The sequence below is a fragment of the Takifugu flavidus genome, chromosome 15, assembly GCF_003711565.1.
Source record: "Takifugu flavidus isolate HTHZ2018 chromosome 15, ASM371156v2, whole genome shotgun sequence".
Taxonomy (NCBI): domain Eukaryota; kingdom Metazoa; phylum Chordata; class Actinopteri; order Tetraodontiformes; family Tetraodontidae; genus Takifugu; species Takifugu flavidus.
In genome coordinates, this window is record NC_079534.1 from 11,716,356 (window position 1) to 11,732,822 (window position 16,467).

The 16,467-nt window shown below is 44.4% G+C and overlaps 1 protein-coding gene across 20 annotated transcripts in view; it reads left to right on the forward strand.

The window, feature by feature from the left end:
- Window positions 1-16,467, forward strand: part of LOC130539516 (guanine nucleotide exchange factor VAV3-like) — a 50,758-nt gene that overhangs the window by 20,363 nt on the left and 13,928 nt on the right. For 6 of the 20 annotated variants that reach the window (XR_008954161.1, XR_008954160.1, XR_008954162.1 and 3 more), the window contains exons 19-25: window positions 225-255; window positions 1,900-2,030; window positions 4,531-4,596; window positions 4,754-4,788; window positions 5,349-5,465; window positions 8,734-8,821; window positions 9,096-9,219. Coding sequence is in view for 13 of the 20 variants with exons in the window: in XM_057057906.1 (XP_056913886.1) it covers window positions 225-255; window positions 1,900-2,030; window positions 4,531-4,596; window positions 4,754-4,788; window positions 5,349-5,465; window positions 8,734-8,821; window positions 9,096-9,219 (592 nt within the window). In the remaining 7 variants the exon portion in view is untranslated. Of the gene's footprint in view, window positions 1-224; window positions 256-1,899; window positions 2,031-3,850; window positions 4,074-4,530; window positions 4,597-4,753; window positions 4,789-5,348; window positions 5,466-8,733; window positions 8,822-9,095; window positions 9,220-12,935; window positions 13,026-14,785; window positions 16,181-16,467 lie in introns of those variants that run through there. The other 14 variants (XM_057057895.1, XM_057057897.1, XM_057057907.1 and 11 more) reach the window with 12 other exon arrangements.

Genomic DNA, 16,467 nt, shown 5'->3' on the forward strand with positions numbered 1-16,467 from the left:
ATGCACCTCTCATATATATATATATTTTACCTTAAAATGACAGACCAGTCGCTCCAGTGTTTTCAAACAGGAGCGGTTTGTTTCAAAATGCGAAGCGTTCTCCGGGTCAGAATAGCCCCGCGGGAGGAATGAAACTGTCCATTCATCGAGCCCTTCCTTCACGATTCTCTCTCTTCCTCCCTCGTTCACGTGCCTCCTCTTGCTTTCTCTCTCTCCGTCCACAGGAAAGTCCATCGCCGCCGCCGCCAGACCCAGGTCAGTATGACTTGACCGTTTCTACTCCAGGCTTCCGTTGCTCCCTTTTAAGCTGCTGTCACCGCAGTTGTGCAACACAAGCAAAACAGTGTGATGGAAGGGAGACAGTTTAGACAGCAGAGTGAGACCTGGAGCAGACAGGTTACAGCCCCAGCCTCAGTGAGCCTCACGTTATCCAATATTCCCGCTTTTTTCTTCCCACCAGCCTGATACGTCCTGACAACAAGCCCCCACCTGCATTCAAAAAGGTTCGAAAGAGGAGAACGCTCCTCTTGACAAACATATTTGATTAAGAATAACCAATGAATAATGGAAGAGTGGAATCCTTAACCAAAGCACACACACACACACACACACACACACACACACACACACACACACACACACACACACACACACACACACACACACACACACAAAGATCTTTTCCCTTGCACATGCTGTGATCCCTAAACCTGAGGCTGCACTGAGACGCATTGGAGTGGGTGGAATCATTACCGGGAACGCTGGCGGAGAAGCGCTTTAAGCATCGCCGCGGCGCCAACCGCCGAGCGGCGCCTTTTTGCCAAATCAATTTCCATAAGGGGGGCTTTATGAGAAAGACAGCCGCGCTTATTGTTCTTATTAAAAAAACACGAATGTGAGATATTTCATTCACCTGAGGTCACCGTCAGCTAATAGTTACCTCGGGCTGCTTTGCAGTGTTGGGGGGTACGTCTGCGATGGGGAGAGAGTAAGCGTCTGTGTCTTGGAAGTTGGCAGGGGTGTTTAGTCTTGGTCTTAGCTGAGCGCTCGTGGCTGTATTTGTCGGCCATGCTGGGGAAATATCGGAGCTGGAGGACTGGGAAAGATGAATCTCCCTGTAAAGTAAACAGCTGCCTTTTTTTTCTTCCGAGAGAGGCGGCTGATACCTCAGATGCTGTCAGATAAAAAAAAAAAAAAACAACAACAATGAAAATCTGCAATATTTCTGGTTTGTTGCCACATGTAGCATCATTTCTCTAGTTTTGGTGTGTATAGAACTTATATTTGGGGATACCTTCATTATAAAACAGTGGTTTTGCATTGATCCATTCGTGCTAATGTATCCTACATCAAACAGGCTTCTGTTTCCTCCCCTTTACCCCCCTTCTCTGAGTTGAAGAAGGCCTTTTGGTTGCTTTTTTGGTAGAGTTTACATTAAAAACTCTGCAGGAACCGAAACGATCGACGTCTTTAAAGAAAAGTGTAAAAAAAAAAAAATCACCAAACATGCTGTGCGTTTAATTTGCGCTAAATTACTAAGCATTACAAAAGAAACTGTTTTCTTTATTACTTCCTGAGTAAGGTGCCTCAATATTGCCTTAAGATTTTCCATTTTGTAGCCACCTTCCTCTGCACTTAATACGCAGTTTTCAAGCAAATCTTATTCATCAAAATCAAGTTTATTCAGATCCCCTCACCAAGGTAAATCCATTGAGGGGAGTTTTTGCCCCCTTAAACAGAAGATACTTTAAAAACCTGACAATGCATGGAAAAATGAGGGTAAAAACTGGTGGTTCCTTAGATTTCCCTCCATAAATGCGCTGCACACATGCTAAAACACGCCCATTAGCGACAGCACGTTCCAGCGTTCTTCTTCCTTTCTTTCGTTTTCGTCCCCAGGTTTACCGAGGCTGGTGGTGATCCGGGCCTACAGCGGCATCCCGTCTCCCCACTGCGGGCCCCCGCTCAGCATCCACAAGGGGGACGTTATCGAACTGCTGCTCGCCGACCTGCACAGCTCCTGGTGGCAGGTGCGTGTCACTCCCCGTCCCCCGCGTTTCAACTCGACATCTGCCGGCGCTCGGTGAAAAAACATGTCACGGTGGCGAGGTGGGGGCGGTGGGGGCGTGATGTCTCTGCAGCATCATCAGCTTGGATCGGCGCTGCATGTTTTTCCTGCTGATTGAGCAGAAAGAAAAGACGAGCAGTCAAAAGCGTCCCATCACCTTCGTGTCTCAGGGATGCCAGATTTGGCGAGCAGCAGTTTAGGCCGTCTCGGCGATAGTTTATGGCGGTTATCCGTCTGGCCTCGCCGCCTCCATCTGATGAGCTAACATATTAGTGGCGTCAGTTGATTAACGGCACGCCACACAGAGGCGATGAAAGAGCTGACCCTTTGACCTCAGGAAAGGCGCTTTAATGGCGGTGCGTGACATGGCGAGGACGCACACGACCACGGCCATCTTGCGGCCGCAGCCGTCGGCCGACAGCTTTTGACCTCATGTTTTCGAAAAAGGAACGGCCATTTATCCAATGCTGTTCCCGGTGCAGGTTTTATTTTTTTTTCACATTGGCAACGACGCCTCACTGTCATCCCACCGCTGCTCCAGTCAGACGGCAGCCTTCGCCAGCGGCGTCGCCGCGCGTTGGCCGTCAGCTTGATTTCCTGCGCTCGCCGCTTCTTTCTGTTGTCACAAAGCACAAGGTGGAGGTCGAGGGCGGGAATGCCAGGAGACGTCTCGCAAGCTGACTGAAGCGCTCGCAGAATGTCACACCGCCAGACCCGGCGGCACCTCTTTGTTTGCTACCATGGTAACCGTGCATTCTAATTAAATGAATGGAATGATAATTTACATTGGTGGTAATAAAGGTCTTTGCGCTCAGAGATAAGCAAATCTAACAAGACTCTCCTAATGTTCCCCTGTTGTCTGGGTTATTAATTCTATACATCAGTGCACACCAGAAGGCAGATTCCATGTGAACGACGCGGCTGTGACGGCAGCATCGTGTCACCGTGGAAGACAGTCGATGTTTTCGTGCTCATTTGTTTCGGGAAGTTGGGAATTTTGGGAACACCTATATGTTCTTTTCTTATGCTAGCTGATCAGGGAAGATTGTCTGTAATGCTTCATGGCTTGAAATTGAGTTTTCCTTGTTTTATTGCTAAAAATGAGACAGAGGTGTTGGTATTGGTCATGAGAGAACAAAACTGCATTTTATTGTAAGACCAGTTTTAGTTGCTGCAAAAAACATCTATTTTCTTTGCTTGTTTATGACAAATATCAAGATACAGAATGATTATTACTTGAAAAGACTACTTCCTGGTTTTCTTTGAAAAAGGCACAATGATTTTGTTTAAAATTTAAACGCCGGGTTCTGAAAAGCACTCGACATTGACCTCCCCTCGCGAGGCTGCTGCAGCGTTTGAAGATCCAAGAAGTAAACAATCGGAAATTTTCGGCTGTGTCATCGCCAGGAAAAATAAAAAAAACACTACATTTGAACTAAAGTGCGTTTATTCGCATTGTAATTCCACAGGGTGCTTTTAATCTCCAGCGTTCCCCAGTGATGCCAGAGGATGAAATTACAGAGAACTGAGAATTCATATCCCCTGTTACCCAGGAGACAATTATCCACCATCCCACAGGCAGAACAATACAATCAATCACCATAATTTCATTTGATCCTTTGGCTGCTGCCTGTTTATGCCACCAGAGTAATAAGTTTAATCTTTATCATACGCTTATTGAAGGCATAACAAATATAGAGTGGCTCTCAAAAAAAGCTTTGATGAAATGTTATTACACCGAATGAATCACAGAGATGGCTAAAGATTTGCTTTCCAATCTAGTTAGTGCCGGGACTTGCACGGTCCCAAAAAGCATTTCATACTCTAATAAAGAGGAGTGAAGAGGAAAGCACAAACAGGGCGGGAGGCTGGCTCAAGCGCTCCCACATCTGCCGGATTCTCAGATCGACTCAATGGACGCCGACCTTCCAACTGGAACTTCACACCGCCTCGAATTCGATGAAGGAATAGAGCCCGGCACCGGGACACCTGGGGGAGCTTCAAGGTTATGAATGAAGGCTGGGGAAAGATTGTAAAGTCGTTTGCTCCACAGTTTTCCTTCACTCGGAGTCAGAGAGAAACGCATCTGCGCCACTCGGTGATGGAAATAATGACTTCCATACGGCGCTTGTGTTTGCTCGAGGCCGGTTAGCTAAACAGCAGTTGTTCTTCGCGCGAGCCTGGAAGCTGCTTAGGCATTCAAAGACCAGAATAAGATCCATTATTTAGCGTTAAACGAGGCTCTTGTTTTGATGCTGTACAAATCTCACTGCCGGCAGAGTTTGAACCATAATTAACTTGGGCTGCAAATTAGAGGCGCTGCTTGTTGTGTGCTAATTGCAGACGATTTATTGCAGTGAGTGTGGGAGAGGAAGAGAAAGGGGGGAGAGGGAACGAAGCAGGTTTAGCTGCTCCCAGTCATATATATTTGTAATGCGATTAACAGCCGTTTGCCTTCGCAGGGCAAGATCCTGGCAACGAGCAAGATCGGCTTCTTCCCGAGCGACGCCGTCAGGCCCTGTCCGTGTGTAAGTGCACATTTCACCATCAGTGAAACACGTTGTCGCAGTTTTTAAGAGTTTGTTCAAGGCTTGAATATCACGAAAGCCCCCAAAATCTGCCAATTCTTTATCTGTATCAATCCGCATCATCCCACAAAATAACCACAGTGCTTTTCTCCGCCAGGTTCCAAAGCCTGTGGATTACTCCTCCCAGCTCTGGTAAGCAAAAAAATACCACTCAATTCATGTCAAATTCCCCAAATGGGAGCGAGCGGCCTTTTCATTCATGCATTTGACAAACAATTCAACAAATAATTTCACCCATTCAGCCATTGTTCTCCTTCATTCTCAAGGAAATCTTTGATGAATTAGGTTTCTGCCATTTCTGCTTCTTTCTAACGTTTCTGTCAGGAGACACCGGAACAGCAGAGTTAAAGACAAGCTGGAGCTGCGGTGCTACTTTGTTATGAGAACTTTACGTGATTCCGACAAGAACTCCTTGCAGCGATACGATAGTATCGCAATAGCTTTGATCCGAATGTGATATCGCCATATGAAAAATATTGCCATACTAGCAATTTATTGGCTTTTTAAACCCCAAATTGTCTCCAAAGAAAAATTTTGTTAGCATCTGTTTGTGTTAAGATAAAATAGTGGCTAGAACCGATCATTATTAGTATCATAATAGTTATTAATATTATTAGCAGTAGCATTGACAGTCTGGCCTCATGCTCTTGACCTTCTGTTTTCCTTTATTAGTCCTTTCTTGTCCTGTCCAGGTTTGCAGGACCAATGGAGAGATGCCAGGCAGAGTTGGAGCTTTCGGATCGAGACAACAGCACCTTCCTGGTTCGCCACAGGAGCAAAGAGTGCACAGAATACGCCCTCAGCATAAAGTAAGTGATGGGCTGCGCTGATCCTTCCCTGCACTGTCCGCCACAGCTTTGCTGGAGCGGCTGAATTACATCTGAATAACGAGGGACGGGCGGCGGACATCATTCGGGCGAACAAGCTGACCGAGTCACCGCTCCCGACGATGATTCAGCGCCTGAAAACAAACAGCTCATCGCGCGCTGGCGGTGAATGAAGCGCAGCTGAAGGGGATCATGCTGTGTCCCATTCATGCTGGAAAAAAACATGAAGTGACTCCTCATCAGGCACGAGTGGAGAATGGGGGAAAAAAAAGATGGCATCGCTAAAACAGAAATAAATAAATAGATATACGATACATAACATACGTATATGAATCCAAATATTTTACAAATGGAAAAGTAGAAATCTTAGGTCAGCTATAATTTAAAGCAGACCGAACAAAACAAGACACGCCGCCTGCTACATTTGTTCCTTTTGTCGCTTTGGATGATTTGAACAAACATCCAAAGCGACAAATACCAAACACACCTTATATTCTGACATAAATACGAAAATGATCTTTGGGACTATGTTGTGGAATGACAGAGAATGCTTGGTTGGGTGTGGCCTTGTGTGCCGTCTTTGCTTCGAAGCTCCTGAAGATCCTTCTCGTCATCTAGCGTTCGATGGTGTTAAAACCAGTGACTCCAGTGAAGTTTATTGATGTTGGGATTCCACCCAACCAGTCAAGGTTTGGTTTAAACGGTCATCTGCTCCACAGTCTGGGAGGCAGATATGCCTGATTCCTGGATGTGTCTTTTAAGGCCAACAAGGCTGTCAAAGGTTTCTGATTATCTGACCGACTACCTCTTTGACGGTGGTCTGGAACAAATTACCATGTCCTTGGGTAAAAGGTCTGAAGGCCAAATTAGGCAAAAAGATTTTCCCTGACAAATAATGAAATCATGAAATAGGAATTTGATGGATAATAGTTTGCAATTAGGAGCCTCTGTCTCTAGGAGCTTTATAGAAAGCCAGGGCAAGGGAACAGGACCACACAGCAAGCATCAGTGGCAAGGAGAACCCCCCCGTAACAGGAAGAAACCTTGAGCAGGGCCAGGCTGGTACGGAGCTGATGGCCGGCTGGGCAGGAGGTTGGGGACCTGATGTCAAACGTGTCTGGCTGAATTAAACCTGGCATTATTAGCAATTGTGCCATTCTAACCACAGGAGGAGCACAGGACTGAGATATCCCCCCAGGAATATGCAGAGAGGTATTTTAGTGGGATGTTTTTCCAGACAAAACAAACAAGAAAATTCAAACTTTAGAGTTTTTGCAGCTTTACTGATTCCAACCTGGGTGAGGAGGAGGATCAGTTCTCCATTGTCTGTCTCTCCTCACACAGACAAATGCTCAAGGACAGCCTTATAGCCTGCCTCAGACTCTTTGCTAATCTTTGGCTGCCAGTCATAGAAATACATTTCAAACACCTCAACTGCAGATAAAACATTCCTTTTCATCTTAGATGTTGGTAAATGACTTTGCTGCCTCTGTGACCCTTATTTGAAGCGCCATTGTCCATTTGACTCGTGAATATCTTTCAAGTACATCAAAGATTGTTGCTTTTTTCCTTTTTAAGTTTGAAAAAAAAGGGAAAAAAAAGACGGAAGAAGCTGTCAAGCCCCGGTGACCTGGCGTGGCCGCTCCACAAAAAGATCGTAACGATCGAGGTGTCACTCTGAAATAATGTCGGGGAGACCATTCCAGCCCATTTGGTGTAGTGCACACACACCAAATGGGCTCGTTTGAAGCTTTGATGTGGAGGACCGGTTCAACACTCCGGTCATAATTGCCTGTCTTACTGCTGAAGATCATTATCAGGATGGCGGTTTGAGATAATGGAGCTTTATGCGGAGAGCAGCTAATAATCAACTGGAACTCTCTGATGTCGAACACCGACACGTGTTGGTGGTACGTGTGCGTGCCGCCGTCGGAGGCTGGCGAAGAAGAGGGCCTGTCTGTGGGCGTGTGTTATGCACATCAATAATGTATCACTCACCATATATTCATAATGGATCAGTGCATTTGCGATACGACTCCTTCCTGGCTCTTCTGGGCAGCCCCGAGAGGTTTACAATGCAGATCTGCCTCCAGTGTCACTTGCACGTCACCATATGGGATGTATGCAATATGCAGAACTGTGCTCAGCACCAGATTGGTCGCACTTCATTCCTTTTCACGACAAGGTTGATAATGAGCTGTGTTTGTCCCTGACTTGATTGGTTTTTAGTCACTTATTTAATTGGAATTGTAGAATTTGTTGTCATTGATTGATGGTAAAGACTATTACGCAGTCATGTTGTTGTTTCACCATTTTCTATAAACCTTGAAATTACCCTTCCTCCCACTACCAAAATGGTGACACCTGCATTCAACATGATATCAAGGAATTCACAACACTAGCTGATGATGCTGGGAGTGAAAATGGGTTCCGGTGTTTCGGGAGGGGCAGCGTGAGTGATGGTGACTCAGTTCCACCAGCCTTAGAGCACAGAGGCCAAATCCAGACTGGGATTTTATCACTGCCTCCCTGTTTTTACTTACATGCGTACATGTGTGTTATGTGTGTTCTCCCCATATTCATGAGACAAAAGAAGGTTTGAGTGACTGGAGAAATAAAACTGCCAGAGCTCCACCCACCCAAACAACCTTCGGCGTGTGCTGTCTAGAGCTCCGATCAGAGACCATTAGGGGCCTGTCTTCCTCTTGTGAGACCTGTGGTCACAGCCCCGCATCCTGGTTTTGTAGGATGCCACTGGTGGCTGTGGAAGACCAGTCTGCAATGCTTCCCCGACTCCAGACAGCCGTCATTGAAGCTCGTGCTGTCGATCCTCGGTCTTGTGGAGGGCTTCTTGTTATTTTGATTTTTCAAGCCAAGCAGAGTCAGTTCTGTCAATACGCTTAGCAGCCCGGCTTAGGTGAGAAATTGATGCACTCCATCAGACCGTGCTGCTTTACAAAAAAGACAATGAGGAACTGATGATGCCCGGAAAGGTAAAAAACAAACAATCTACAAAGAAATAGCAGCTTTTTCCCATGGCGTCGCCTGTGATGAAGGATCAAATAAGCCAAAATATTTACGTAACCAGAGCGACGCTATGGGAATGGGTAAATCTACCGTGCTTTCCTTTCCGGTCTTTCATTTGCGCATTTGTTTTCAGCACTTTCAGCAGACATTAGTGATGGATGGCTATGTAGCAGATAGGCACGTGGGGCATCAGTGCTCAACAAGGCGCATCTCATTGTTGCAGGTTCAACGACAAAGTGAAGCACATCAAGATCCTGACCAAGGATGGATGCTTTTACATCGCCGAGAGCCGGCTGTTCAAAACCGTCGCGGTGAGACATTTTTATTTTAGATTTTAGATTTTGTACGCCTGCCGCAGCATTGACTGTAAACACCTTAACATTAGCCTGTATTTATAGCATTCCACGAGAACAATGCAAGGGGAAATTTTGCCGTTTCTGTTTCGTCTACATTTGCAGTGCTTTAGCTCACTGGAACTCAGATGTAGAAACAAGTTAATGAAGGTTCTGTGCGGCACCATGTTGGCGCACTTCACCTGTGGCTTCTTGTGTTCACGGTTTGCTGTCATGTGATTGACTGACTCAGGACTTGGTGGAATACTACAAGCAATACTCTCTGAAGGAGGGTTTCAGCAGTCTGGACACCACTCTACAGGTCCCCTACAGGGAACCGTCTGAGGAAAACAGGAGCATTACCAAAGCTGGCAGTGGTGAGTCCGCCTCTTTAACAACCAGGTTATCAGGAAGAGGCCATGGAATAGTTGGAAACGCAGCTCACCATCACATCCTCACAGTTGGCGTTCATAAGAGTTCATAGAGTTTGTTTTGCCCTTTTTGGGTTCACTTACGGATGTTGATGTGGTGCTGATAAAAAAGGCTACAGAAACACCGAGAGCGCTCCCTCTCTTTATAATTTCCTGTCATATTTATTTATTTTATGCGTTCTAAGAAAAACAACAGAGGAAAAGGTCATCGGATGCCTTAATTCAAATGAAATCTCTCTTCAGCTTAACACTTTAATCAACATCTTGATGAATATGAACATAATGTTTTCCCACTATCGTGTTTTTCTAGTGCTAATTTGGATTATTTAACAAACTTATTGAATTTATCCAGTCTTGATGGACATTTTTTCAATGAATCTTACTTTAGCAAAAGTTATTTCATACATTTATTTTTTTTATTGTGTTAGGTCTACAAATCAAAAGTTGTTATTTTATATTTATAATTCATGTATTTTTCAATGCCTCACGCATTTTAAAATGCACAAATTTCCAGTGGCACAAAGATATAAAACTTAGGTTGATTAAGCTGGAAGGCTGAGCTGAACTTTGGTAATTAGTCTTTGGGATATTATGCAATCTGTGAAAATTTATAGTTTGTTTTATTTCTCTAAAAACTTACTGTGAGGAAAAAACAACCCATTTGATGTAGTGTGTTAGCAGCGTGGCCAGCTGTGGTGCATCTTTTTTTTTTAACTATTGCCCATGGTTTGGGCTTAATTTTGCCATCTTACCAGAGAGGAAATGAGTCATTCTACTGTGTTACCAGACAGAAATGCTGTCAGAATGCAGCAGATTCTGAAGTGATAATTTAGCAAACCAAGAAAAGAAAAACACATGTTTGATTTCCACCTGTTCCCTTTAATGCATGTTCGCATTTGTGTCCTTGAGATTGCGTTTGAAAAATCGCTGCATCGTTGGTGAGAGTTGAAAAAACAAAAAGCAAGATGTTGTAAAAGGAAGCTCTCTGTAGATGATGGGTAGAGATAAAGTTTATAAATGAATCTAGAAAACTGAAAGAGTGGGGAAAAAGCATAAATTGGCGGCCTTTTATAACCACGAACTGAGAGCTATTGAAATGGCTCTTACACTCTCAATACATATAAATAATAATCTTCTTTTTTATCTTGACTGCTATAAACCTTTCTTGGAGGGTGCTGGGCCTATTCCCAGATGCATACGGGCAAAGTTGCCATCTCCTTGCAGGGCCCTGTGGGAGCATTTGCAGGTTCAGTGCCTTGCTCAAGAGTATTTTGGCAGTGTTCTGCCACCTTCCCCTGCTACCTGAACACCTCCCAAGTTTTGACTACAACGGGGCTCGAACCGCGAACCCTCCGCTTCTCAACCCGGTTCCCAAGTTCAAAAAAAGGTGTGACACCGCTGGGAAACCAGCGATGGTGATGGAGGCAAAAACCAAAGAATCATTGGTGAGCAGGAGTGAAAGTAAGTCACAGGAGCCTCAGCAGCTCACCAGGCTCGGCAAAGAGGCCCCAGTTAGGGCCACATGCCCCAGGCAAGCACCAGGAGCCTCCTACAACAAACGTTGCACTCCGCACACCGCTCAGCTCTGAGATGGCTTCACAATCATCCTGACAGGACATGACATTTCACTCGGGCTGGCAGCAGAGAAAACTGCATGACATCCGCCTGCTGGCGCACTCCTGGGAAATACCACCCCGGTCCAAGCGAGGGACTGAGCCTGTTTCCAGAAAAAGTTGGCAAGTACGATCTGATGTGAAAGAGCAGAGAGCAGCTGGAGGTAAACTCTTACGGCGTAAAGCGAGACGTGCATGTAAGCCCAGACTCTCACGGCGCAGCATAGCCAAGCAGACGAAGCCCGGAACAAAGTCAAAGTTAGCCTTTTGTGTCTGTTCGGATGTAAAATTCTGCCACATCCTCGTCCCTCTGCTTCCGCTGGCAGCGTCGGCCTCCCAGCACATCGGGCTTCAAAGCAGCTCTCTGCGAGAGGTGTCTTTGTGCTTCGCTGACATTCGCTGTGTTTTTTTTTTTTTTTGCTTTTTGTGAGAGAGCCTTGACAGAGCCGCCGTTGTCTCGGCGAATTCTGGGATGGATTATTATTGCCTTAAATCGTCCACCCCCACAGGCAGACTGAGTGTGGGCACGGCGTCGCGGTCTGGTAAACAGCCTCTGTGGAAAGACAGATGTCAGGCTAAAAAGAAATAAATAAATCACAAGTTGGGATCTTGCGCAGACGCGAGGATGAGTGAACACAGAACTGCTGAATATTGTTCAAAATCCTTTCATGAAAAAAGAGCCAGGATCTTGATTCGAGATAATATTTTGTCTGTCACAACAGTGCGTCAGGATCTGTGGGATTTCTTCTTGACTAATGATTAATAAGGTTGTCCCGATCCAGCTATATTTTGATCCTGATACTAAATAAACACAGCCTTGCTGATGCTGATCCGATAAAGTTGGCTGATACACAAAAGCAGTGCTTACTTCAAGTAGATATTAGCACCAAAGCAGCTATGTAGTTACCAGATCTGAGCAGTCTGAGCATTTGGCGGCTAACCTCTGCTAGCCTCCATCATACTTCCGTTGCCATACAACTGTCTTTGTTTACAAACAGTATTGGGTGTATTTCCTCCTTATACTCTCAAAAAGGCTGGCATTGGTTCCCGATCCGATACTTTGGATCGGTTGCGTTAGTTGTTCATATTCAAGAGTATATTTGAACAGCTCTGTTTCATGTTTAATAACAATTATGAACTACGATGCACTTTGATTTCTATTTTCATAGTCATTAGAGTTTTTCCCTGTTCTTGACCTACAGGGGAGCTCTTATATGTTTAAAAAGTTGAAAAAAAAATAAACTGGTATTTACATTGATATACGAATTCAGGTGGACTTCATATTATAGGCTAGTCTCAATATATATACATATATTTGCCTGTTCATGTTGTTATATTGTCCTTGCTGCAGTGATGTCAGCAGTGGACTCTGGTTGAACAGTTGACACACAGTGGCCTGCATTTACTTATCGCTGTAGGGGGAGAGCGAGGAGGCATGGAGACATATTGTGGTGGTGACAGAAGGTGGTTTTCTCAGTGTGACGGTCTGTTGGCTCCGATGGGATATCGTGTGCACGGAGAGAACGTGTCAGGGATCCCCGCTGTGTGCCGACACGCTTAATCCCATACTGCTGCCGCTCATATTCACCTGTTCCTTACCTTAAAACCATGTTTTTATAAGTTATTATGCAGAGTGACTTCATGTTAAGATGGGACCCAGTCAGAATGATTAGGTGCAGCATGTGTGTGTGGTAATGATGAACTTGTGATGTGTGAATGATGAAATCTCTTTTTTTTGTTGTTGTTGGATAGGATCAGATCAGCCAAACCAGCTGTTGAAAAAACCCACACTATACACCAACAAAATAAAGCCCATCTGGAATAGAAGATACAATGTTTAAAAATGGAACTTTGATTGGTTTTGCTCTAGTCACCTCTGCAACAGGAAGGATGAATACCGAATGGAAAAAAAATCATTGTCACAGATTTTCCTCCGTGTTATATTTAAGAAAAAAAAAGTTTGCTTCCTCCCTGACTTTGCCAACTTTCCCTCTATCCTTCTCTTTTCTGCCTACTTTGCCTCTATCTCTGTTCCCACCATGGTCTAAGCCCCCCATTACTCGCCCAATTTCTCTGTAGTTCCTCCTGGCGACGGCGGCTTTGTTCCTCCCTCCTCTTCGCCTTTCTGGTCAGGTAAAGGTACAGCTTTTCTTTTCTATATGTCTCCCCCTTGATTTATTTTCAAATTTCCTCGTGACGCCTGTCTGCTACACCTGAACGTGGTTACTGATGCCATTAAAAAAAAAAGAAAAAAGAATACATTGACAATGAGGCAACATTTGTTTATCAAATAGCAATGATCTTTTAATAAAACACATGAGAAAACTCTTAAAAGTTGCCCAATAAATTATACTGACTGTATTTTAATGCATTTGTCGAAGTTACTGACACTGAACATTGTAGTTGAGTATCATCGAAATTCCAATGCAGCAACCTTTTTTCTCATTATACTGACATGACACGAACACTGCATGACAATCAGTTTCTACATATGCATGCGTGTACGTGTTGGCTCCAGCCCGTGTGGCGGCATAATGTGCAGATGTTTTCTTTCGTCCAGCATGTTTCTGCAGTCTTTTTCTCCTGTGTGTCCACAGATAAGCTAATCACGCGCGCGTGCTGGTGTTATGTAGACTGTGACTCGTGCGCAGTGACATGTGTGCACAAGCCCGTGTACTGCCCCTTTCAATGGGAGGCCTTTAATTTCAGGGTTAGATCAGCCGTTCAGGGTTAAAAATGTTAGAAAAGCATTAATAATACTTGTCTTTTTAAGGAAAATTTAAAACAGAACAGGTTGTTGTGCTGACAGAGAGTTTAGACCTGTTTTTTGGGACAGAGATCACATTTTCCCATAGATAATCATGTTTTGTATGCTTGGGTTCTACTTTTATTTGAACGGTATAACGTAGATACAGAAACACATACACAGAATGAGCTACTGCAGTTAGTTAATACACATGACCTAATTCTTATGTTGGTTTGGTTGCTGCCTCCAGCTGCATTCAAAGACCAGGCCTTTATTAATTATGGTGAAACAAATAGGCATGGTAACCCTGGGCCTAAGAAATTTCAAATGGACTTCCTTTTGTTTTTGAACATTTCATCTCTTACCAATTGAAAGAGGAGTAAAAGAAGTCATCTTTGCTAAAGACACCAGTTACTAACCACTTACAATGCTGTCCTGGGATCTCTCGCCACAGTTTCACCAATGTTCACGCCAACATCACATGATGAATGGGATAATCTACACTTTATTAAAGTAAATCATCACCAATGACCACGAAGAATAACAGCTTTCAGTAAAACGGTGTTGTATAACTCTGGGATTCCCACCAGTTAATTGAAGCCTCAAGGATAAGAGAGAAAGTCTTACAACATCTAGTTGAGTTTCCTTTAGCTAAGAATCCTCTTTGACCTAGATGCCTGAGAACATTCATTGACACATTGATACTTCCTATGAACACCAGTATAAACCATGAGACCCATCCATGTGCATTCTGGAAATTCTGCCCTTGGAACAGTCAAATTAGGAAAAATATTGAAATCTTTCTTGTTGCACTGAGCTCGAACCAAGTTAATGAAAATAAGCAGACAGGAGAAAATGCTCTTGAACAGGAATTCTACACAATAATAGTTATTTATTGGATTTACCTGTTGTACAGTTTCAATGTGCTTCCTGTTTAATGACTCTGTGAAAGGTATTCTGTTGAAGACAGTCATATATATCCAACAATGCATTCAGTGTTCAAAGAACTTCCAGCAGGTTTTTTTTTTTGTGTGAACCTTCATCTGTTGATGGATCTCCACCAGTTATCCAGTTTGCGAGACAAAAGATTTATTACATGATTACCGAATGAATGAAATAGCGCCCAGTATTAAGGCAGCGTCTCTTTTTCCAGTGTTTTCTCCCCGGGTGATGGCCGTGGCGGTTGCGCGCTATGACTTTGCCTCCAGAGACACGCAGGAGCTCTCCTTGCTGAAGGGAGACATCATCAGAGTGTACACCAAGTTGCCCAACGGGTGGTGGAAGGGAGAGGTGGATGGGAGGGTAGGTCTGTCGCTGCATCCTCTCCATAGGACCATATTTCCTTTCTGCTGTGATGATCACCTCTGGCTGATGAAGCTCAAAATATGTTGAATGATTTCCTTTTGATTTCTTACAATTCATTTAGCCATTTTAATAGGACAGCTAATTTCCCACTGCAGGAAAGAGATACAATAATCTCCCCTCGGGAAGAACGTCCACATACGCATCTTATGTTTAATTACATCTCGAGAGTAAATCATGTTTCTCTGTTTTAATCAATAATAATTTATCAGCAACAGCTGAAGAAATATTGAAAGAATTTGAGGTTTTTTGTGTCATATCGTGTCTGCATGTCGCCAAATGAAATCCCGTTTTGCTGCTTCTCAGGTGGGCTGGTTCCCCTCCACCTATGTGGAAGAGGAGGACTGACTTCGCTCAGCGAACCACGCCAGCTCAGCGCCCGTTCAAAGCTGACCGCCTCCAGCGGCCTCAGCTGTTCTCTGCATCCTGCAAGTTGGTCCATTTGATAAAACCCCAGAAACTCTGACTTAAGTGGAAGCGACAGTGCTCCCCCCCGTCTGACGGACTCAGAGCAGATGTCAACTCACATGTTAAGGGAGTGTCGCGCCATTTCTCGTCTACCCCTCAGGACGCACCGGGAAGTGCAGTGCCCAGAAAAGTCCCCCCCCCCCCAGCTGTCCTTGTGCCTTCTTTTCCATTAACCCTGCATCAATCGTTTCAGACTTACATTAAGTGTCGTTGTGCTTCGGTTCCATGAAGAAGCTGACGTGCTGATGAAGCAGCACGCGGCCGTCCTTGGAAAAACACAGGAATGAAGCACAAAAGGGATTTTTGGAACTGTTGTTAAGACTTCTGCTATATTTTTCTACCTTGGAATTGATGCGTGTGATATTTAAATGTCACTGCAGAAAAGGGTTGGAGCCGTTTGTGACCCCTCCCCACAGCCTGCAACAGGCTTTATTTGAGTGTTGATGCGAGGTCTACAATTGTATTTGTGTCTATGTGACATCACTTCTGTGATGGGAATATCAAGATTACTTCACCCTTTCAGCATTCCCACCATCATTCCAAGAGTTTTGGAAAATATGCTTTTCTTTCTTTGCATCTCAGAAGTGAGATGAGAAGAATTCCTGTGTTTGTATGTTCAGTATGAATCTACAGGTGGATGTGTGTTTGTACTGTTGCTGAACAAAGGACACATAAATAAAAAAAATGTTGTCAAAAATGGTAAGAAAAGAGGGACAAATTGACGATCTTGTCTTTATCTATCTTGTGCAACAATTGTTACAGGTTTCTATGGGATTCTGTGCCATTTCATAATAAGAGTGTTTTATGAGGTCAGGTACCGATAATGAGTGAGATCTCGTGTTCTCTGTCCTCTCAATCTCCAATTCACCCAAATTCGGTCAGTAGGGTTAAAGACTGGACTCTGTGTGCGCCATTTAGGTTCTAGTCCAAGCCGTGACTTGGTAGCCAAGGTAGCCATGTAGTAACAGAAAACAGCCTTCCTCAAACTGCTGCTACAGAGCTGAG